The following is a 23920-nucleotide window of genomic DNA, read 5'->3' on the forward strand; positions in this document are numbered from 1 at the left end:
ATTATCCATTCATTCATTTCGGTTCATTTCAATCATCCTCTTCTTCTTCTTCCTCTTCATCACTGACTTCTTCTCCTCTCTCAATGGCTTCCTGTCTCCTCTTTGCAGCCCTCTCTCGCTTCTTTTCCAGCAGTTTCTTCAGTCTCGTCGCCGAGTTAAACACGCCATTCGTCCCTGATCCGCATGCCGCACATGTTGGATCTTTCCTATATCTCTGGAGAGCGCATGGCAAGCAAAAGTAGTGCCCGCACCTGGTGATAATCGGCTCCTTGTAGGATTCCTGGCAGATGATGCAGGCAAACGGAATGCTCTCCAGAATCGCATCGTCATCCTCGTCCTCGTCTTCTCCTTTTGACTTGGTTCGGTTGGCGCTGGCCACCACGGTTCCTCCGAGGTTCTTCTTGCCCTTGGTGACTTTTTCCCACTCCTGATCCAATTGCCATCCTGCCTTGAGATCAGCGCGATCGTGCAAGTACTTACAATTATCGCCGAAGCCGCAGAAACCGGTGATGCGATAACTATAATGGTATCAGTCAGTGTGTGTCAAACGAAACAGCCAGAGGGGAGTATACTAACTCTTTACACGTATCAGGGGCATAGTCCGTTATCGTGACAGTTCTGATATTTGTAGGCGCCTTGACAGGGCCAACAGTCTTTCGAGGAGCGTCTGGATTCTTTTGTATAAACGAAGTCTGGTTCGCCAATCCCTTGTATGTGCAATCAGGCTGGTCGTCTTTTGAAGCTCGAGCCGAGCCGAGGAGGTTCTTCGCCGACAGCGCGTCCCTTGCGTTTTCGTCGTACCAATTGCTCTGCTTCGTCGCGTCGTTGCTGTCTGCAATGGGCACGCTTCTGTCTGCCGTAAAGACCGCGGAGCCGCCGTCCTGGTTGCTGGGGGCAGCTCCCCTTGCCGCGGCGGTGACGACGGCCGTCTTCCTGCGCCGCTTGACTCTCTGGCCGGCCTCGTCTTCTGAGGATGAATAGTCGCTGTCGCTGTCGCTGGCAGCTGGAGGAGGAGTTGCTGGTCGCTTGCGCAGGTTCGCTTTGCCCTTTGCGCCTCGCTTCTTGAAGAGGGCGACTGGCGCGGTGTCGGCCTCGGCGTCTGCCATTGTTTTTTGTGTCGGGTGTGATCGAAGACGCTGGATGATGAAGAAATTCGACGAATTATGTGAGATCTCGTTTGAATGTAGACAGTTGTAAGGGTTTGGTTGGCAGCAGCAATGTTGGCAGTTGGAGATTTGATATCGGGAATGTTTTTCTTAACCATCACAGTATGGCTGGCCATTGCTGGCGTAGAAATTCATCGATAGAAGTGGAAATGTGGGGCGGGTTTGTCACCCACGGAGCTCACCGATTGGGTAAGGCGAGTGGCAAAAGACATTTGACAGCGTCCGTACTCGTACTCCGAATACAAGGCGAAATCACAGACGGCTTACACAGCATTCAGCGTGATTATATCCAATGAAATCGTTGATTGAATTCTCAAATCATAGTGGACACTTGGTCTACATCTACAGAGTATTGACGATTAATTCTAGTTAGCAATAGGATAAGGACAAGCCTTTGAATGTGCATCAATGTCAAGGGTCCATATATCACCGCTTACATAGACTGACTACTGAATAGTGTAAGGCCAAATGGACTTCTGCTTTCTACTCCATGATGATCATTAGCTGATGAATCAAATGACAAGACGATAATTAGCCGTCTGGTTTTACAAGAAGAGCTCGGGACAGCGGGCAAAATGCTCCCATTGAAATCTGCCATGTAATGAGTGACTCTAGATACATCCCTATCCTGCTCGCAAATACACCATTAAATCCTCCACCGTGATCCATTGCCCAGCTCTATCCATCCATTCCCAACTATATCCATCCATTTCCATCAATCGCCATCCATGTCCTCCTATTTGCGAGCCCCTCGATACCAGTGTTGTGAACCCCGTGAAGCCGTGGACGAGGTTCACCATCCAAGTGCAACGGGCACTTTACAGGGTTCCAGCGGGCTTCTGGCAGAGAATACCTTGGTCGGCCTTTTACACGAGATCGAATTAGTATCACCACTTTGGATTATTCTCCTAGGGATGATTCAATCGAAATACTTACAGCGGGAGCAACACAGCAAAGGGGCTGCTTGCCCTTGGAAGCACAGTTGGCCTGGAAAAGGGCAGCATTATCGCCAAGGGAGACGGTGGCTGTAATACGTTGATCAGTAAAGAATTCGACACTGGAATCTCTCCTGGGAAAGATAATATAGACTTACGAGTGCTGCAATCAATACCAATGAGGCCGAGGACGTTGTCGGAACAGCAGAGAGGGTTTGAGTAGAGGCCAGTAGGGCAGACAGCAGCCATGGCGCTGGTAGCGAAGAGAGCGGCGGCGGCGAAGAACTTCATTTTGAAGGTGTTGGTGGTTGATATACAACAAAAAGTTGATAGATGAGTGTGTAAGAGAGCGGTGATGAGTGTAAGAGAAGATGCTGATGAGGATGAGGAAAAGAAGTTGGGTTGATGATGGGGAAGAAGGCCGACTTTATACCTTTTTTCTCCTTCAACACATCCCGAGTCTCGCGAGGAATATTACCGCCATTTCTTCCATTCGATCCATCTCGGACCAAAGTTCACGGCCGTGCTTGGATGTCAGTATGCAGGGAGAGGAACATCACAATCTCTTTCGCGCTGTACAATGAAAGGGATAGGTAGGGAGGATGGATCTAGTATCTCGGTGGCTTGGGTGCCGTGTCTTGGGCACAAGCCAGAGACACATAATACCACGTCCATGACGGCATAACTATGAGAATGTTACGTACGGATGGTCGGTCAACGGTGGTTGTGAGAGGCTTGGAGCAAGGCATCAGGACTCTACACAAGCCAGCCGCCGGTGCATGTTTTGCCCTAAGTCGTTTAGCAGCATTCTATTCACTAGAATGTCAGATTGTCATTGCAACAGTGAGATGAAAGCATCATCACACTGCTGCATAAAGACCTTTCCAGTCAAGGGAGAAGCCCTCCTCAATGCCCAAGATCCGGGCGTGGCATCTCAGCTGCCATGATCCAGCTCTACCTGGTTTACGGCGCTCCTGTTTCTTTTTTCCTTGTCTTACACATTATCACAATCGCCCTTGTCCATAATTTCAGGGCGCTGCTGGATGTCTCTCGTCGTGCAAGTTGATTTGGCCAAATGCCGTCTCGGTGGAGACTTGGCTTGCTCATTCATCTCCCTTCGGCTGAGGACTGTCAGTGCATCCGGGGCGGCTGCGCAAGGTAACGCCGACTTGGGCCAATTGGAAGAGTGCCGCTTGGGCCGTTGTTATTCTCGGTGAGCAGGGGAGAGGCAATAGCTTTGAGACTTGCATATAACTTGGTCATTGGGTTGCTGTTCAGCTGACAGGGAGCCAGTTGTGGCGAGGTGCTGTGCCGTGCGGTGGGTGTATGATGCTGTGAGGTTGATGAGAACTTGAGCATGAATTGTATGAATATGTCTACGAACAACAATATTCATTCATCGAAACATACTGGAAAATGACGTGGAATGTCATGATTATAATGAATACCAAGCATCAAAACTATATCTTTTCCATTGATGGCTTTTTGATGCAAACAATGTTAAGCTCTCGGGTAGGGTTTAGTGACATACCCATACACACAGATAACCGCCGACGATCCGATCACGATCGGCCTTTGACAGGCTTGCGGCACGGACATGTCATCTTATCCGCTTCTCGTAGTAATAGTCAAAGAGTACATGCATGTGCCCGTCAGTACTCCGTAATACTTGTAAATATTACTACTTCACGGCTCGTGGCCTCCTAAAAGGCAGCGGTTCATCGTGCGGCTAGACGAAAGTGGTATGGAGAGGATGCGCTGTCACATCGTGGCCCGACTTCCGAGGATGCCAAAAGTGACGGTGCAATCTCCCAGAGTCAATCTAAGATGATAGCTCCGCCGCCATCTTGCATGAGGGCCACTAGATGTCAAGCTACGGCTTGTTGAGCTTTTCGGACTGAAAGACGTGTGTCCAGGGTCTATAGTATACTTGGCAGGCTGATTGTGTTGAGCTGTCAAAAGGATACCCTGAACGAATACACAATGCGTGCCCTACATAGAGTTTGGATACATCCAAAGTGTCAAGACCTGATCAAATTGTTCTGTAATGCCCATCTCTAGTGGTGTTTGGGGGGACTTTAACATGCAGCACACCAACTTGCACCATAGATCCCGTATTCAGTATTATTGCCAGTGTCTTACAGCCATGCCCTGCCCGCACAGGCGGCCTTGCTGGTGTCCGTACGAGTACGCGGACAGCGAATGGCCATGCAGCCGAGGCCAGAATTGCCACTCATTTGATTGACATGGGCATATTCGTACTACAGACCATTACGAGCAGTATTCGGCCCACGGTACCGACAGTGGAACTCGATTCACACGCAGAAAAAGCATCCATCAATCTGACAACTGGCGGTGTGCACCCATTTGGAGCACGGCATACGAGTGCCCTCAGCGAGCGGCTAATGCAGGGGAAACGGTGCCTGGGCTCAGTTGACGCTGGGGCCGGAGGCTGAAAAAGACTGGAGACGGTTGATGGAGTCGCTCAGTGGTGATGGTTTGAATTGGTCTGGATTCAGCGTTCCCGAGCTTCGGATATTATATGGATTCCAGAAGGCTCTCGGAAGACGGAACAGATGCTGCTAGCACCAGTACGACCAAGTTAAAAGGCATTCGATCCGTTAATATGCGCGTAGTGCCAGAATTGCGTCAATCCGGAGCTCTCTTTGGCGCCCGACACTCTGTTTGACACGCCGGGCCACCATCGGCCACGCTGGCTAGTCCGAGCGAATAAAATGAGCCGTTCTCAGGAAAACAATGAACAACAGCGACCAGGCACCGGCCCAATCACGGCGGACAATCCCATGGGCTTGCGAGCGGGGAAGAGGCTTGCTAGCGGGTTGTTAGTCCGAGGCACTAGAGTCGGATGATTGGCTGACGGGAAGCTGTTCTTTTCGCGCTGGTCTCTTTCTCGCGGCATCAGCCGGGGTGTGGCTTGTTGAGATTGGGGGCCTCTTGGACGAGGATGTACTGCGTGACTGAGAGTGCGGGCGATGGTGAAGTTTAAGCTTTGGTTAGACGGCGATGATTATGTGAATGTGATGTGATGCAAAGGCAAAGAAGAGGGGAAGAGAAGATGGAGGAGAGAAGAATTCAGACCAGGAAGCACTGATGGACTTCGAAGCGACGGAGCAACAGCCGGAGCGGTGATGATGCACATGTACATACAAGCATCAACAAGGAGCAAATGCACGCATCGCATGCTTCCATCTCTGGCTCGCAGAGGGTCCCTGCTGGTGCATCTGAGAAATATGTGAGTGATGCCTTGAACCTCGTGTGATGCAGGTACAGAGCAAGGTTCTACTTTTAATTGAATTGAAGGCTCTGGGGTAATGATTTCGTGCATATATACATACTCGTACCGAGTATCATTTCGTACAAGAGACCAGTAATATGGGAGCGTGATGGTTGTGATGATGATGGGGGCAGTAATTAGAGGGGATGCAGGACGCTGAAACACGCACTGGGCCATTTGGGGCATCAACTGCGTCTCTCATCCACGAGTTTTGCTCCGTGCTTGTCGTAGGTAGCGGTTACAAGTGAGCAGTACTCCGTAATACCACGGACGTAATATAAGTCAGCAGTCCTGGTGACATGGCCGAGCTGAGTTCTCTCGTCTCTCCTTCGCTGGCGCGTGCATGAATTGGAATTTCTCGGATGCATTGACCGAGCAAGATCGTGCAAGATGACGCCTAATTAATTCAGCAGTTGGTGGTTCATGCAAATTCATTTATGCGTCCATGCACCGTCCGGCGAGCCAAAACAGAGTGAGAAACAGAAACAAACAAACAAACAAATGGCTTGGGTTGTCCGTGCAGTGATTGATTGATTGATTGATTGATTGATGCGATGCGATGCGATGCAATGACATACGAGCTGCGTGCTTCTTGCCTCTTGCAGCTCCAGAGCATGAATGTACCTGTTGTAGCAGCGACTTGTGCAGCGCACTGCCGTGCACACCAATACGCCGGTACCCTCAAACATCGAGATGCCTCAGGAAAGAAGAGATAAAGACAATGCGTGCCTGCCTTCTACCACTTTGTCTACGGTTTCCTACTATCAGCTCGATGCGATAAGGGAATCGCTCTCAACCTCACTTCTTCCCCATCTTCTTCATCGTAATGCCAGACCTCGTTCCATCATCAACCTCAAACAAATACATACCTTGGGCCTGCACTCGTACATTTTGTTCCCTGGTCAGCTTCTCCACCACCCGGCAAGGCCCCTTTGCCTTAGCCCTCCCGAAGTGGTCCTAGCAGTACCGACGAGCGTCCTTGTTCCTCTCCTCCATTGTTTGCGGCATCTGATACCTCTCTTTCTTCCTTTCTTACTCTCCTACTCTCTAACCCTTCTTCTTTTCTTTTTTCTCCCTAACCTCGTCACGAAAATCCGAGTCCTGGCAAGTCCTTGTCCTCCGCGCGGCTGGCTCTCCGATTTTTTATACTTGAGTTTTTTTTGTCGTTTCTTTTTTTTACCCGGTCCCCCGACTCGATACACTCGTTACACCAACACCTACCGCTAGAATAATAATAGAACGCCTCGTGTTTTTGGGGAGGACTCGCAGCCACATACTACGCGTCCGATCAACCCTATCCGCTCATTCATTGCAGCCTTATTAAAAAGAAAAATCACCAAAAAAAGTTGTTTCAGCCGATTGACCCAGCAAGCTGCCCGTCAGCTTGAATTGGATTGCGCCTCGTCTCATTGTCTCCTTTTTCCTCGGTCGGCCGCCTTCGATTCGACTTGCGCGTTAGCAACTCGAAAGAAACCAAGTCGCCGTACAGTGCGCATTTCGACTTGGCCAAGCTGATCAGCGAAAAAGAGACGGTCGCGCGTCACCTGCATTCCGTTGCGTGTGCTTGGGCTTGACTCACCTTTGGTTGTGTCCAGCTAAGCAGAGAGCTGTTGTATACTGGATCCAGTGTTGAAACCTGGCCGCCCACACGGCTCGAGCCACGTCTGACCCAGCCGGGACAACAAAAAAAACACACCCAAAAACAACAACAAATAATACGTCTTTAATTTGACCCCCCCAATTCGCTGTTCCTGCTTCTGCGGCCTTTGCTTATCGACCTGGTAGGCATTCGTATAGCCTAGCTCTCGCAAACACACAACAAACAACGAGACAGGACAGGACAGGACAGCCCGCAGCCTCGGCGTCTTTTTAATTTATTCCGCCTTTCCTTTCGCTCCTCGCCTGGATCCCTTTTTTCCTTTTCTTTCCTACTGTTTTGCGCTTCTCTTCTGCTTCTTTCGGCCTTCCAAATTTCCCGCCAATTTCGCCTACCTGTTCGCTCTGCGCTTCCATTTCCGCCTGTGCGCAGCGCATCCACAGCGTCATTTCGAGGTCTTGCATCCTCTCTTTTTTTTCCTTTTCCGCTTACCTCGAGCACCCCGGTTTGCTGCAGCAGGGCCTGCAACGACGCCGGTTTTTCGTGCCTGTATCCATTTTCCCCGTCCAGGCCGCTCACCAATCGCCTGGTCGCCCCCCCCTGCAGTTTTTCTTTTGCCGCTGCACCTCAGCAACGCCAGGGGCTGCGCGGTGCCAAACGCCAGCTCACTCATCCAATTCCTGCGTTTCTATCCGTTGTCTTTCGTCACCAACCAAGGAAACAAAAAGTCAACCCCTCAATTCTCCGCATCGCTCGTTGCGATTTGTCCTACATACAGTACGAAAACCAACTGCGAAAAACGACGACAACTTCCGCCGGTGCAGCTGCGGCACGGCCTCGAGCTGCCACCTCCCGAACCCGGTAGGGGATTGAAGCAACAAAAGCACCTCTTTGATGGTCCGCCGCTAGCCACAGACGGACGTTGCGCTTTCTGGCGAACTCGCCTTCATCAGAATGGCGTCGTCGTCAGTCACCTCGGACCGGCCCGATCTCTCTGTGCCAGCAGGAGACGGCGCCAATGATCCCTTCTTCTCCGCCTCGTCGACCGCCCCGTCCCATCTGCGATTTTCCGACTTTGACCAAGAGCTCTTTGCCGCTGGTCCCGGTTCCGATCCGCGACAGGCGAAGCGCGCCCTGGAAGCTCACCTAGCAGAGACCGACCGTCGCCTGGACGAAGCTGGCAAGATTGGAACTGCTCTCGTATCGCAGCGCAAAGCCCTCGCCGAACAGCTACAGGAAATCGAAAAGCTACAGGCCGAGGAGGAGCTGGCGCCCGAGCTGCGCAAGAAGCTCGTCAGCATCGAAAAGGACTACAATGATTTGGCTCGAGAGTCGGCGAGGGTCTTTTTGCCCAAGCAGCGAGTGGCGAGCACCAGCGACAACAACCAAGGCTCGCCCTACACTCTGGACAGCCGATCAGGCAGGGTGAGAATATGCTTTTCATTTTCCCTTTCCCTCTCCTCCCTTTATTCAGCAGAGAACTGGGTCGGTCGGTGCTCGTCCATCTATTGCGCATATAGCCGACCCGTTACACATTTACACATGTCACATAGATTCGCACTGCTTCGCACATGTTCCTCCTGATCTCTACGAACCCTCGTCAGTCTTCAGTTGCTAATCAAAGCCATCGTCAATCATGGTGTATAGCGCTCCGCTAGTCCTTCCAAATTCGAGAGTCAAGCTACGGGCTCACCCGCTAAGCTCAGCGTGCCAAACCGCAAGATGCGAAACCAGCCGTCCAACAGAGTCCACGACATCGAATTCGCCGCCGAAATCAGCACATCGCTCATTGCCCAGGTCCGCAACCTACAGGCATTGCTCGGCGAACGTGATGAGCAGGTCAAAGACCTCCGCAACGACGTCTCCCGCCTCGAGGGAGAGTCGGAGGCCCAGCAGCAGCGTCTCAAGGTTCTTGATGAGAGTGAACATCGCTTCAAGGAAGAAAACTGGAACCTTCAGACCCGACTGCAGGAGATGAATGGCCAGCAGAGGGAGGCGTCCGACCGTGAGAAGAAGCTCGACAATGCTCTCCACGCCTCCAACGCTGCCAAGTCTGCCACCCAAAAGGAGCTGGATGAGGTGAAGCTGACGCTCTCCAAGCTGACCGAGGAACACGCCGCCTCCACCAAGTCCCATGACATTGAGCTCGGCACTGCCAAGCGCGCCATTGCTATGGCCGAGGGCGAACGCTCTGCCATGCAGCGCAAGATTGACGAGCTAACCAGCCAGAACCTGGAGCTCGCCAAAGCCATCGCGGCCCAGAGAGCAAAGGCTCAGGAGCGCGAGTCCTCTTCAGGCACTAGTGACGAAGATCTCGAGGCTGCTGCCATTGACATTACACCTGAGCATTCCCCGCCCCAGTCTCCCGTCAAGGGAACCACTCCCAGGCACTCCATGCTCGAGACGGAGACTCTCAAGACATCTCTGCAACATGCCCAGCGAACCATTCAGAGCCAGCGAAGCCAGCTCCACCGTGAAAAGACGGAGAAGCTTGAATTCAGACGCATCATCCAAGACCTTCGCGACGATTTGGAAAAGGCCAGAAACGAGCTTGAAAAAGGCCCCGCTCTGCCCCCCGTTCGTCGTGGTCGCAGGGTCGAGCCCAAGGAAGTCAAGGTCAGGCCGCCTCGATTGCTCGGTAGCTTCCGTTCTAGCCGCCAAGAAGTTGTCATTGAAGAGCCAGTCGCTCCGGAAGATCCAGAATGGGAAGATACTCACGATGTTTCACCCCGCTCTTCTGGCCTTCGCGCTGGCCGTCGCTCTCCCGATCGACGCCAGCAACAGCTTCAGCTACAACTACAGCGGCAACAACAGTCTTCTGATGTTTCTGATGGAGAGGAACTTATTCTCGAATCCATCGAGACTAGCGACTCTTTTGAGACTGCTGCCGAAGAGGGTAACGATTCTGCCTTTGAGACGGCCGAACCAGGAACCGAGACGGAAGATTTCCAGACAGGACACGAGGACTTGTCTGATGAAAGTGATGCCCCTACTGAGGTTGCACTGTCCATACGAGGCTTTGGCAACATGAGACGACCTCCCAGCCTGCAGCCCGGCCTTCCAAGACACGCCAACCGAGAATCATTTGACAGCACTGCGTCAACTTCGACCGAGGAAGATGAGTTCTCAGAGTTCCCAGAATTTAGATCACCTACCGCCGCAGCTTCTCTACGGAGAATGCGTACGAGCAACAGGTCATCAATGTCCCGGAGAAGCTCTCGACAAGAGAGTGAGGAGCCTCAGTTCCGGAGCCCAGGTGCAAGCTTCAGCAGCGGTGGCGGCGATCCATCAACCCCCGGCCAGAGTCTCTTTGCCGAGCTGCAGGATTTCCCCAGCGATGATGAATCATCAATCATGTATACTCCTGGCCGCAGAAGCCTCCGTTCCATGACGCCGGCTTCCACACGCCGCGCCGTTACGCCGCCTCCAGCGGTTCCCCGGCTGCCTCGAGTCATCATGGTAGATACAGGTGTCATGACCGACCCCATCGAGTTTGGTCCTAGCATCGCGTCTCTCGGCCACCGCACATCTCGCAGTTCGCTGCTAAGCGTGGGCGAGTTCGCTCGAAGACCGAGATCCATGGAGTCGGCCATTCCCAACACTGATTTCCGTGCATCTGCAGCCTCATGGCGGAGCGTCGAGGACGGGCCCGCGGGCTCTGCTACGTACTCCCGCCCCGCGTCTACAATTGCCTACAGCGATGCCGGTGCTCAGTACGACATTGGCGAGAAGCTTGCACAGTTCCCCTTGCCTCCCTCATCACTGCCCAGTGAGTCGGATCACATGTCAGTTCCTGTGCCTGCGCTCCCTGCTGTTCTTGAACTCTCCGTCATCCAATCCGAGGACATCGAGCCTCGAGAAGAACAACACCAAGAGCCGGCACCGGCCGCTGTACCTCCCACCCTGAGCTTGACACCAATGGCATTTGAGACAGTGGAGCCCTTAGCCGAGCCGGAGGTCCCCGCTCCTCACCTGGGATTGTCTGCTATCGTGGCCGAGCATTTGGAACCCGAAGCAGAGCCCGACGTTCCACCTCCAGACCTCACCCTCTCCAGCATCTTCGCTGAAGGACTGGAGCCCCGGGCGGAGCCAGAGCTGCCTCCGGCTGAATTGACTCTGTCGACAATCATTGGCGAGGGCCTGGAGCCAGTGGCCGAGCCTGAAATCCCCCCAGCAGCCCTTTCGCTATCGACAATCATCGCTGAAGGTCTGGAGCCAGTGGCCGAGCCTGAAGTTCCTCCTCCAATCCTCTCGCTCTCTACCATTGCTACCGAAGGCTCGGAGCCAGTGGAAGAGCCAGAGCTACCTGCGCTGGTGCTGAGTCTCTCCACCATCGTGGCAGAGGGACTGGAGCCCAAGGCAGAACCCGAAGCTCCTCTACCTGAGCTTACACTGGCCTCTATCCTATCGGAGGAAGTCGAGCCCGTTATCGAGGAGCCAGAAGTCCCCGAGCTTATTGCGGCCAAGGAGATTGCCCCAGAAGAAGCTCCAGCTGTCGCCTTGCAGGAGCTCACTATTTCGCCAATCGTGACGGAGCAAGTCGAGCCCATCGCTGAGCCTGAAGTGGTGGTGCCCCCACCGGCAGCTCTCACCATGTCATCCATTCAGACACAGCAGCTAGAGCCCAGAGAGCTTTGGCTGCCAACTTTGACGCTGTCTACCATTGCTGTGGAAAATGTCGAACCCATCGCCGAGCCTGAACCCGAGCCGGTTTCCGCAGCACTGACACTCTCTGCCCTCTCCTTCCAAAACACCATTCCCTTCGACGAGCTGCCTATCGATGATGAGGAGCTATTCCTGCCATCACTACCTCAGCCTGAGCTCCCTGCTCTTGGCCTCTCCTCAATCGTAGCAGAGGACGTTGAACCCATCTTCCCTCTCGCTCCGCAATTTGCATTCTCTTCCATCTCATCTGTTGAGACTCAGCCAGTTAGTCCTGTCAAGAGAGGGGGATTCATTCTCCCAAGCAATATCAAATCTCCCTTCAATGATGAGGAAGATGGTGAGGTATCCGACAAGAACCTCTTTGCGTCGTATGTCACTCGCAGAAGACCGGAGAGCGTCCCCTCATCACCCATTATTGCTGAAGATGAGACAAGTCAATCACTTCCTGTGTCACCGCAAGTCGACACTCACGAGTCCAAGCGGCCATTCAAGGAGATTTCAGCCAATGGAATCTCTCGTCCTGGTCAGCAACTGACTCACACCAGCGACCAGGGAGCCCAGACATCACTGACATCGGGAGCCATCGACGAGCTGCTCAAGACTGGAGCTGAGACTCCTGCAAAGAGCCCTTACTCCATTGGCAGCCCTGACACCGTCGGGACTGTCAAGATTAACCGTGCCTATCAAGAAAACTTGGATAGCCCCTTTTCAGCCATCTCGAGCAAGAGCAGGACGCTTGATCCAGCGCCTATTTTCCACTCTACGCCCACGCACCGACCTGGCAGTGCTACCAGTGGCAAATCCTCGCTCGTGGACGCGCCTCCTTTGCCATCAAACCATCAGCAGATGATCCAGGCGGCTCGTTCCGGCTCATCCCACAGCATGACGCAAACGCAGAGCCACAGCCAGAGCCAAGGCACAATGGGCCCGCCTCTCTGGCCCGCCTCGGCAACAAAGCCAACACCGGCCACCCCCAGCAGAGACAGACCAATGTCTCCTCCTTCTGGCCGCGGCACTCCTACTCCTCGCGCTCCTGTCCGAGCCGGCTCGTCTCATGGTACTGCCGAATTCCCGCTGCCACCTCCTGTCAGGCTTTCTGCTGCCATGTCCCGGCAGACTTCCGTGTCCTCGTTCGCATCAGAACTGGACAATCGTTTCGGAATGCGGGCCAATGAGATGGGTCTCGACCCTAGCGGATTTGGACCCAACACCGACCCCAGAATGATCCAAGCCATCACGCAGACCATGATTGGAGAATACATCTGGAAGTATACGCGCAAGACTGGTCGCGGCGAGCTGTCTGAGAAGCGACACCGCCGCTACTTTTGGGTGCACCCATACACGAGAACTATCTACTGGAGCGAGCGAGACCCGTCAACGGCTGGTCGTACTGAGATGAAGGCGAAGAGTCTCCCCATCGATGGTGTGCGAGTAGTGACAGACGACAACCCCATGCCGCCGGGTCTCCACCGTAAGAGCTTGGTGATCATTTCTCCCGGCAGGACGATCAAGTTTACCTGCACCACTGGCCAACGACACGAGACGTGGTTCAATGCTCTGTCATATCTCCTGCTGAGAACCAGCAATGGCCACGATGGCCAATCTGATGCAGAAGAGATGGCGACAGACCTTACTCGGGAAGACGGTGACGAGTTCAACCCTCCATTTGGCCGGCACCCTGCCAACGGTACCTCGCGTCCCTCGGCTCCGTCCCTTTCATCGTACAACTCTCGCACCACTTCACAGGCCGAGGCAATCTCTCTAGAGATTCCTACGCTGACGCCATCAGGGAAGCATGCTTCAACCCCGATCAGGCCGTCCCTTACTGGCAGCATCAGCAGCAAAGTAGGCTCGTACTGGAAGGTGGGCGGGTCCAAGCTCTCCGGATCGATACGCAGCAGGACGGTTAGCGCCCAGAATGTTAGCATCTACCAGGCGAGCGAGGTCCACGACAGTGCCGAGGATCTTCGTGAGATGATTGAGCAGCAAGACAGGGAAGCAGACCGGCTGGAGAATGTCAGAGCTTGTTGCGATGGTAAGTCATATGCAAATGGGAACCGTGTGTAAGTGACAATCTGAAACTGACCAAAGAAAATAGGCAAACACGACGTCGGGACACTTCCTCACACCACCAAGAAAGGAGGACGCAGCCACAACCATCATCACCATCACGTTCACTCCAGTGGACAGTCTGCCATGAGTACCCCCATGGCATCTATGCGCTCTCGGGCATAAAGTTTCTTGTTCATTCGACTTTTGCATTATTAATCAACAACGTCTTGACTATCTCTCTCCATCTCTCTCTCTCTCATAGAAAAAAGGGAATATCCTTTCTTCTCTCTTATCTCTCTCTCTCTCTCTCTCGCAAACGTGACGACCATACATCTAACGGAAGACCCGCCTTATGACTCTGAACGATTCTTCTTTCTTCTTTCTTTTTGTTTTGTTTCTCAATTTGATCTTGTTAATGCTCGCAGACATTTTAGGTTGTCATAGATGACTTTTTGATAAGATACAATTTGTCACTGGCACACCGAGCATTCTGTTTTAGCCTCTGCATACTCTGACCTTTTGGAAGAACCATTATTCTTAGAATGCAGTCCCCCCTCTCTCTAAAATTGTTTCTTTCTTTACTGTCAATTTCCCCTCATCAAGGCACAACTGCTTTTTATGCAGACGAAAAAAAAAAAGAATTCCCATCATGCTAGGGTTGCAAACAGATACATGCATTTTTCCTTTTGGTGCTTGTAGCAAGGAAACTAAACTGAAAAAAAGAGGGATTTGTTTTGGCTCAATTTTGTATGTTAACTAAGGTGCCTATTTGGATGTGCTTCTCTCTCTGAAAATGAACTGAGAGTGGGAGGCGTGTCTGTAGTAGGTATGGGCATATCGGACATTGCAAATTCAGTTGGCGTATCAGTATCATTTCGGTCTCTTACTGCATAGATGCTTGAGTCTTGTCACGATGCTCTGTAGAGTTGTTGTAGTCAGCGGTGTATCAACGGAATCGATTGGACCCAAGTATATTAATGTGTGGACGGTAAAATCACAGGACAGGAATCGTATTGTCATCACGCTTTCAACCGCATATGCCTAACCAAGTATATGTAGATGGAATCCATCGCCATTGCTATTGCCATTGCTACATCCCAACGCCTATCCTAATACCAAGTTTACAGTGTCAACGTCGTGTGCATCCCAAGCTTCCTGCGTCACATAGCCGTAACCCTTCCGATATGCTACACCATTTACCCACTCGATACAGAGGACGCCGTAAAAAGGCTTGTAGGCGCGTCTCTTGAGCCACAGACCATGTTTACGATCGATGCTCTCGGAGTATAATCGCCGGCAGACGACGACGAGCTCGACGAGTTCGTAGAGTTGCTGCGAAGGGCTGTCGGGAGGAGACGGAAGAATATTTGAGGGAGATTCAGGCTCATCTTTTATGTCTGGGGGAGTTTCAGGCTCATCTCCTATATCCGGGCTGGCCTCATCTTCCATATCAGGGCTACAAGCCTCAGCTTCGATATCAGGGCTGGCCGCTCTCGAGAGACTGGGCAGTGGTGTATCGGCAGTTGGGAGCTGGACCCAGCCGCAAACCTGGTCGTCATAGTCTAATAGCTCGAGATGATAGTCCATGGCGCCGGCCAACATTGTGCAGCCAGTTTTTCGCATACACGTGAAATAGGCTCGCTTCGTGGTGCAGGAGAGAAATCTGCATTGCCGCATTTGCCTCGCACCGCGCTTGGCATGCACCGGGAAGGGGCGCCAGAACAGGCGGTTTGGGAATTCGGGGTGGCTGTAGACGTATGTGCCAGCGATGCCAAAGGGGACGCTGGGCGTGTTTTCGATGTCTGGACCGTTGGCGCCGGGATACTCTTCTCTTGTCCAGCCGCCGGGGATGAATTCTTCGATGCAGGGCTCTATGTACGGCGTGAACCAGGAAGACTTGATGCGGTATCTGTCGGTGGATGTTGGAGTGTCCTGGCAGAACCAGTGGACGGTCGGGAACGTGAACCATTTCTCGTATCTCGAAGAAGCTTCTTGGGGCTGGTTCGGATAAGTCACCACTTGGTAATCTTCTTCATCCCTCAAGAGGCTCAGATAGTCGCTCTTCCATCCGATCCAAGACCATGAGGGCAGCTCGGCGTTGGGAAGAAGACCACGAGTCCTGTCGGAATGTTCTCGCCTCGTGAGTCCTCTGTATTTGGCGCCGGCCATGTTGTAGTACCAGAATCTGGTGCCCCAGAGCAGCGCGGCTTCGAAGCACAGGACGGGCATTCCGAAGAGGAAGCCGCCTTCGAAGGAGGGACTGATGAGTTTGAGGATGCCTGCTATCGCTGGCAGAGCATCTTCTTGGTAGGTCATCCCGAGGTTGTTGTACGAGCGGAGGAGGTTGCCCAACACGTTGAGATCAGGGCGGCGTCTCAAGATCTTCGAGGACTGCAGGACAGTTTCATTGGCTTCATCCATCGGAGAGCGTAGATTTGGGAGATCTTCATGCCATGTTCCGCAGTGGCAGGTCCAGTGAATCTGCTGGTTGGCAAAGATGAGGCGGCGATGAGAGAGAATGTACTCTTGGAAAGTCCAGCCCCTTTTGAAGTATTCAGGCACGAATATATGACTGACGGAGGGGAGGTCCCTGACGAAGATCTCTCGATCCTCGGTCCATGGGAAGATGCCTTCAAGCTTTCGAGGCGAAGAGCAGTTTTGGAGGCCGGGGAGGCCACTCATGGCATCGCCATCGGTGGAGATGATGGTGAATTTGGCGGATGCGTAGATTGCACCCATGTTTTGAATCTGATTTGACAGATGGTCCCTGGCTTCGTGTATGATGCACACTGCATCCACCCATAGGTAGCGCTCCCTGATATTTTGGACAACGTGTATGGCATCCCTGATGATGGGCAGCTTGGTGATGAAGCTGTCAGAGAGACCGCCCGGTATTCGCATCTCATTGATCCTATCGAGGCCTACTCTAGACCAGACGGATGTTCCCCATCGGTAGCTCAAGGCGACGAATCTCATTGACTTGTCGCCACGCACGAGGCAGTCTTCTTGGGTATCGATGAGCCAGTCTGGGGCCACCACTATGGACCTGTCTGATTCTCGACATTGTATTCCCATTCGATCGATGCAATTGTCCTTCCACTTAGTGGCGCGACTAAGGTCTATCCAGGAGACGTCGATCGTGGTTTCTCCAGACGATGCGTTGGAGTTTGGAGGCTTTCGCAGGATGAATTCATAGGACTTTCTGCTGCGGCACTTGTGGTCAAGAATCGTGATAGTCGGCACGCTCTCTCGGGATCGACAGAGTTCCACGCCATAGGCGGGATACGTACGTTTGTAGATCCGAGAGGCAAGCATCTTGTCCAAGAATTCAGTGTACAATTTGAGGATGTGTTCCATCATGGCCTTGTGAGTCTCACAAGTCACGGCCAGGTCATGTTGGGTGACACGTATAACTGCTGGGTAATGCTGGCACTCGCACTTGAAGTCGGGGGAATGATGCTGCAAGATGAAGGTTGCATCACTCCCGGCGAGTATCTTCTCAGAGGCAAAGCACAAGTTGCATCCGCTGTCCGGGAGAGTCTCAACCTCTCGGGACCTGATCCAATGAGCGTTTGGTTTTCCCCAAGCCATTTTTGTAGATGTCTTTGAAGAAAGATGAGGTGAAATCAAAAAAGGGTACAAGTAAAGTAAAGCAAGTGTAATCGGTTGATACTGTAACAGTGGTGAGCACGTATCGGACACTGAGATTGTATTGGATAGTAGATAGACTTTAATACATTCACAGTTCAGATACAGAGAAAGAGAAAGAGGTAAATGATACCCAAAGTGCTGAGATGCTGCCTAATAAATACATGTACCGGTCTCACACTTGAGGTTACACAAACATGTCTCCATCACGTGAAGTCACTGGTAACACAAGAAGCAATTTCCCTTTGTTTTGCAGTTCTGTTGGTGTAATCGCCCAGGATTTCCCTTGGATGGTGAGCCACGACTACTGTACGTATGTCCAGTTACGGACGACTGCATCCAGTTCAAAACGCCATATTCCGGTTTCTCAGGCAGCTGAGTGAGGGGCTATGGTCTATCACGCCAGGATCATACCCCATGCCTGCATTAGTAGTGGTTACTACTTTTGGACAGCAAACTTTTGATTCTCGCCGGTATCACGGATACGGATTCCGGGATTGGTCAGGTCAATCCTTTGAGCGGCACATGAAATGTTCGGGCTGGAAGATAGGGGCATGCTGTGACTCTAATATCCTCCCTGCAGCAGTTGTTTGTCAAACAACACATCAGCCTCAGGTGACTGATCTTTCGTCATTCATTCAGCCGTCTAATCTCGGAATGATCTTGGCACGCATGAATCCTCATTCATGGCGCGTTGCAACTGGCAGAGCGGGATTCCTCCTCACGGTTATTGGTGCGTATGGTTCGGCTCGATGCATCAATCTCTGCCGCATCATTCACTCTGCTAGGGAGAGAGAGAGGGGTCGGGCCTACCCGCGTCTTTAGACTATACTTCCCTGCTGATTCCTTCATGTAGAGAAGAGGAGACTTGAAAAGGGAAGTGAAACTTGGATCCATTTAGTCGGCGATCAAACTGGAAGAGTAACCGGGTAGTCGGAGATTCCATACTGCTTGGCTTGACAAGTTATGCGTGGATTTATGCAGCTGGTGCTACTTGGGCTTGATAGCATGAAATAATGTTCATGTAGAACTGTGTCAAGACCTCTGGATGGCTAGGAACCGCCCTGAAACCCCTCCCGTAGCCAAGATCTTCAGGGCATCGAGCTTGTGGCCAAACAGCTCGTACGACCAGAGCGAGGCCCCGAGCAGCTCCCCATACCACTCTAGTCTTGCGGCAGGGCTCATCCAAGTCAGCGCTGCGGTGAAAGTCTGAGAGTCGGAACTCTCAGTGGCTTCGGCTGGTTGCCAGCCCCCCAAATCGCTGCTCACTCTGAACGCGGTGGGGATTCCTCCTTGCTGTGAAGGCACCGTCATGCTACACAAGAGGTGTCTGTTAGTTTGAACCGTTGTGAGAGCATACGGAAAGCAACACACCGGGTAAAGACGCTATAGGCATACTCGAAGAGTTGACGCTCAAGCGCGCCTGGTGGAAGATGGAACCAGATTAACTCGAGATACTCTACGCGATCGAGCCCTGTTGAACCCTCGCGGTCTCGGGCTATCGGGAAAGCTTGGTATGCTAATGGTGATGATATCTGGGCTGACGATGCGACAAAATCGTCTAGTATCCGACGACAGTCGTGTAAATCTGCTCTTTGTGCATGTTCGCTACCCCAGACTGAATATACTCGTAGAATAAGTCAGCTGAATGTGTACAGCATAATCACTGTGGCTAGTTGTACGTTTTCTAACCTATTAGTACGGCAAGTTTAGTGTTATCCTCGACATCACGAGCCCAAAAGGCTTTAACGAAACCCGGCAGTGCGCCTACATCGTTGCTAATCTGGTTGTATATGCGAGGGCCATGAACTCGGACGGAATGACGCTTCAATTGCATCCAAACAATTTCCACGAGGTAATGGCCCCAAGATATCTGTCTGTTCTGCCATTGAGGAATCACAGACATGCTGCCCTCGTGCAGCTCGCCTTGGGGTGTAAAGTAGCCCTGCGGCAGTGGAAACAGCCGTGTCCTTGCCCTTGCGTCGCTGATGCTGCGGTCGAGAACTCGGCGAGCATGCTCTCTGAGGCGGAAGAGGTCGGCGCTACATTGACGTGGGAAATCGCTTTGAAGAATGGAGGCCAGGCTGGTGAGCGATGAGGTTGGTTGTTGTGGTGGATCGTGGGCTTCTTGTTGTTGGACGCGGTTGGTGAGTTGAATCGGCTTCAAGGTGATAGGTGGCTCGTTTCCGTGAGAGGATTGCAATGAAGCTTGTAGGCTTTCACAGAGATGCTCAGCACGATGACCATCGTAATTGATTCCATCCCAGACGAGGAATGCGGTAAAAGTGGCCGAGATATTCGCACCAGCAGCTTCAGCTGGAGATGGATCGGCAAATGTCGAGGCATTATTCTCAAGCCACATGACATGAGAGTGTAGAAGGCCGTTATCACCATCGCCATCCGTCAGTGAAGCGACGAGAGCGTTCCATCTCTCTTCAAAAGCTAAACGGAGTTCTTGCGACGACACGTCTTGGGCGCTGAAAGTGACTGATACAACATCAATTATTGTGGTGGCTCGCACTGCTTCGTTGAGTCCCAAAGCGCTCGATATTCTTCCTGCGAATTTGGCACAGCGGTTGGAAACGTCTGAAGCAAGTAGCGCTACTAGGGGAGTGAAGCCCAGAGAATGCTGAAACTTGTGCCAGGCGACGACGCTATCCCAGTAAATCAAGCAGAAGAAACAAGCCTCTACATCTATATGAAGCCTTAATCCCCCTTCGATGCCACGACAGCCCGGGATGGAGCTGATGTAGTGCAACGTGGCGTCCAAGAGCTTCCGGGGCGGCTTGGAATCATCACGAAGGTCAACACCAGGCTTCAGCGAGAACTCGATGATGCTGAGGATTGGCGTTTGCGGGCTCGCATCCGCAATTTCTTCTGGGCGACTTTTTTGCCAAAGAACGCCATCGACAGCGGGACCAAAGCGTGGCGTGGCGATGCGTCGCGCTTCTCGTTGAAGTCGAAGCTGTATCTCGCGCGCCTGTCGCATCGCCTCCTCGTGAGCCTCGTGGTGCGACATTGTGATGGCGATTTTGGTGGCGGTTCCATTGGTGACAATGCTGGAACCAACAGCATTTTACAACAGATTTCTTCAAGACGTTCAAGGGGTTTCCCCCCACTATACCAAAAAGCACCCAACAAAAGAGTTAACGTTTGAATCCTTCTTAGGCTCTATTTGGTAAAATGTGAGTGAGTGGTGTGGGCCGCCCAAAGCTAACTGGCAGCGGGAGCCGCTTCTCAGTGTCTCTTTTCTCCACGACATCCTCATTCACTCCAACTCTCCTTGGAGGCGCCAACTACGCGAAACAAGGCCGAGATTTTGGAAGAGGTTTTACCTTACACTGATAGAATCTTGGATACTGAAGAAGACTTCTCGCAGCCGCAATACTCCACCGCGCCAACATGCCAATCTCACATCGGGATTGCATCTTCGGCCAGCCGCTCAAAGAGTCAGCCCACCTGCAATAAGCCGACCACGCTATTTCGCGACAGTAGGTATTCCTTGTTATGAGATACAGCATCATTGTGAGAGGCCTAGACTCAAAGTAATTGGCAGGAAAAAGATGTGTCGGTGAGTTGTTCTAGGGCCAAGACTCTGACCGACGGGTTGCTGCCTTCACGATGCTAGGGGGTATTATTTGTCTTTATCCTGGGCGTTTTCGAAGAACCAACAAATTTTACATCTAAGCTTAAAGCAGAGACCATTGCTGCTAGGATCGGACGGGCTAATGGTATTCGCCGTCGGGCACGTTTTGCGTAGGGAAATAAGCAGAGACAGACAAACGAATTGCCTTGGAGGTCGATAGCGAACATTTCCACAGAACTTTACAGTGCCGACGAGACTGTGGTCTCCAGGATGATGATAGAAATTTTGGAAGCAGCTGGCAGTGCCCTGGCCGTAAGCAAAGCTATAAAACAGCCGGCATGGACTCTCGCGACTGGTGTCTGGGGCTCCATCAGTGTCGTAGAAAGACAGGATGGCTGGATTCACGCTCTCGCGCCTGATGGCCTTACTGACGCTGGCCACAACGACAGCTGGCCATATAACATCCACCGGAGCGACTGTGAAACTTGGAGAACTCAGCTACTTCATCAGCCCCTACCAGGCCGGAAATATTCCTCGATCTTCACTCAATGCAATCAGTGATATACCAAGCGCTTTCGGGTTCACTCCAATCACAGTAGTGGCCACAGCCACCAGCTCCTCGGACCTAAACGCAGTCCTGACAAACTGGACAAACATCGACGACGTCTTCCAGGCCGGTTTTGCGCAGGTTGTCTTTCTTGCTGGTCAGAAAAGTAGCAGCACGCAAACCCTACTCGGCACAGACGCAATCGTAGCTCCGCTAGATGTCTCCAACTTGCCCTCTGGGCCTTACTTTGTCGACTCCGCGGGCTCGGCGTACAGAGCTTACCGTTTGTACGATGATTTTGTCGGTGCATTTGCGGAGTCGCTTCTGCAAAAGCCAGATGGATCTTTTGAGACGCTCTCGGCCAAGATTAGCTCCTCCGTCACGATGAGCATCGGTGTACCGTCGAGACTATATTTCACACGAACCAAGGAAAAGCCATTGGCGGGAGTTCGCATCGGAGTAAAGGATCTCTTCGACCTCAGCGGCGTAAAAAAGTCCAACGGCAACCGGGCATGGTACCACTTCTATCCAGAGGCGGAGAAGACAGCTCCTGCAATCCAAAACCTCATTGACGCCGGTGCTGTCATCGTTGGCCAACAGATACCGGCACAATTTGCGCAAGGTGGCACCGCCACAGCCGATTGGATCGACTATCACGCACCGTTCAATCCTCGAGGAGATGGCTATAATGATGCTGGAGGTAGCTCAACGGGCGGCGGCGCATCCATCGCCGCATACGACTGGCTTGATTTGGCCGTTGGAACAGACACTGGTGGAAGTATCCGCGGTCCTGCAGCTGAGGGCGGAGTCTTTGGCAACCGGCCAAGCTGGGGAAGCGTGTCCGCGGATGGTTGCATGCCTCTCTCTCCGACGATGGACACCATTGGCTTTCTCACTCGGGATCCCACGCTCTGGGATGCGGCTCAGGCGGCGTTGTACCAGAGCAAGTATACCTCTTACGCCAATGACAAGGCGATAAATTGGCCGAAGAAGATTTACAACATTGGCGGTTGGCCGGACCCAGCTGATCCTACACCCCTTGATGACCTGACGCAGACACTTGTGGATATTAGAAGCAAGATTGTTGAGTTGACTGGCTCAGAGCTCCATGTGACTGAGATTGCGGATGAATGGATCAAAACGCGACCCAAGACAGCCCAGAATGCCAGCATAAACGAAGTTCTTGATCGTGTGTACGCCATCAAGATAGAGAAAGATGTTGTACGGCTTGTCCGAGAACCATTTTATGCCGATTATAGCGGTAAGTCGAGAAACCCGGTTCATGCTCCTCCCTGATAGAAAGTAATCGGTTAACACATTCACACAGCAAAACACGACGGTGCTCTCCCTGCGGTCGACCCAGCCAACACCAACCGATGGGACTTTGCCGACCAGACACCAGACTCGGCACTTGTCGGCGCCGAGACCAACAGAACCATGTTCCGAGATTGGCTGCAGTCAGAGTTACTGACGACAGACAACGAGACTTGCTCCTCAGCGATTATAATTTACGCGACAGTTCTCGCTGATCCCGTGCCGCGTAACGTCTACCTGAGCCCGCCCAAGGTGAACCCCAAGTTCTCCCTGTCTCGGATAGCGCCGTTTGCAGAAGTCCCAGACTTTGCCATTCCAGTTGGAGAGTTTGAGGCAAACAGCACCATTACGAATCACACACAGATGCTGCCTTTGGGGCTGGGCATCATGGTGGCCAAAGGTTGCGATGGAATGTTGACGAGGTTGGCACAGGACATGGTGAAGAGCGGCATCATTGGGCATTACGAGGCTGGTGGGACAATGGAGGGCGGAGAGGTGTTGTTTAAGTGAGGAGGGTATATTGGCACAATGTAATCAAGAAGAGCCAAGAGGCTTAATGTATAATACTAAGTCCTGAAATACTAATTGATATATATGTCTCTATTTAATAGCCAGTTGGAGTTGCTACAGAACTACCAGCAGACCAAGCGCACAATCCCACATCAGCATTTTCCAGAAAATTAATCCTTGACTGCGGTTCGGCGTGCGCCTATGTCGTGATGTCAGTTGGAGTGACCAAATCTGCAAAATTGAGCATTCAACACGTTAAGAGTCATGCCAAAGAAAATAATCTGTCGATGAGTCTGTATCACTAGCGTCGGGGTTGATCGTGGCGTTTCTTCCAACATTTTGTGCAATTGGTTCATTAAGGTCAATATGCCACCGCTGTTCCAACAAGCCGCCTTCGAGCTCAACCAGTGTTCCGCCGGCCCGGTTAGCTCAATCGGTAGAGCGTGAGACTCTTAAGAGGCACACGATCTAATGTCGCGATATCTCCATATCTCAAGGTTGCGGGTTCGACCCCCGCATTGGGCTTTTCCTATAACAAGCACCTGGTTGAGAATTCAAGGCGGCTAATCTAATATTTTTGTGACTTTTTTTGCCTCTTGTTTTTC

At 52.2% G+C, this 23920-nt stretch overlaps 6 protein-coding genes across 6 annotated transcripts; 2 read left to right on the forward strand and 4 right to left on the reverse strand.

The window, feature by feature from the left end:
* Positions 1–28: 28 nt before the first annotated feature.
* Positions 29–1106, reverse strand: T069G_01619 (zinc finger, c3HC4 type (RING finger) domain-containing protein; the record flags this gene model as incomplete). Its single annotated transcript, XM_056168829.1, has 3 exons — positions 29–371; positions 426–518; positions 577–1106. The coding sequence occupies 3 exons, from the start codon at positions 1104–1106 to the stop codon at positions 29–31; spliced, it is 966 nt and encodes a 321-aa protein (XP_056034145.1).
* An 878-nt stretch (positions 1107–1984) lies between these two features.
* On the reverse strand, positions 1985–2392 carry T069G_01620 (fungal hydrophobin domain-containing protein; the record flags this gene model as incomplete). Its single annotated transcript, XM_056168830.1, has 3 exons — positions 1985–2029; positions 2103–2191; positions 2260–2392. 3 exons carry the CDS (start codon positions 2390–2392, stop codon positions 1985–1987), a joined length of 267 nt encoding a protein of 88 aa, XP_056034146.1.
* A 5555-nt stretch (positions 2393–7947) lies between these two features.
* T069G_01621 (uncharacterized protein) lies at positions 7948–13893 on the forward strand (the record flags this gene model as incomplete). Its single annotated transcript, XM_056168831.1, has 5 exons — positions 7948–8418; positions 8641–9631; positions 9695–10546; positions 10616–13693; positions 13757–13893. 5 exons carry the CDS (start codon positions 7948–7950, stop codon positions 13891–13893), a joined length of 5529 nt encoding a protein of 1842 aa, XP_056034147.1.
* Positions 13894–14814: 921 nt separating this feature from the next.
* T069G_01622 (heterokaryon incompatibility protein (HET) domain-containing protein) lies at positions 14815–17301 on the reverse strand (the record flags this gene model as incomplete). Its single annotated transcript, XM_056168832.1, has 1 exon — positions 14815–17301. The coding sequence occupies one exon, from the start codon at positions 17299–17301 to the stop codon at positions 14815–14817; it is 2487 nt and encodes an 828-aa protein (XP_056034148.1).
* A 1092-nt stretch (positions 17302–18393) lies between these two features.
* T069G_01623 (uncharacterized protein) lies at positions 18394–20377 on the reverse strand (the record flags this gene model as incomplete). The annotated part of the gene is made up of 3 exons (XM_056168833.1): positions 18394–18673; positions 18733–18856; positions 19051–20377. 3 exons carry the CDS (start codon positions 20375–20377, stop codon positions 18394–18396), a joined length of 1731 nt encoding a protein of 576 aa, XP_056034149.1.
* A 958-nt stretch (positions 20378–21335) lies between these two features.
* Positions 21336–23315, forward strand: T069G_01624 (amidase domain-containing protein; the record flags this gene model as incomplete). The annotated part of the gene is made up of 2 exons (XM_056168834.1): positions 21336–22752; positions 22819–23315. 2 exons carry the CDS (start codon positions 21336–21338, stop codon positions 23313–23315), a joined length of 1914 nt encoding a protein of 637 aa, XP_056034150.1.
* Positions 23316–23920: the final 605 nt, after the last annotated feature.

The sequence above is a fragment of the Trichoderma breve genome, chromosome 1 (assembly GCF_028502605.1).
Source record: "Trichoderma breve strain T069 chromosome 1, whole genome shotgun sequence".
NCBI classification, from domain to species: domain Eukaryota; kingdom Fungi; phylum Ascomycota; class Sordariomycetes; order Hypocreales; family Hypocreaceae; genus Trichoderma; species Trichoderma breve.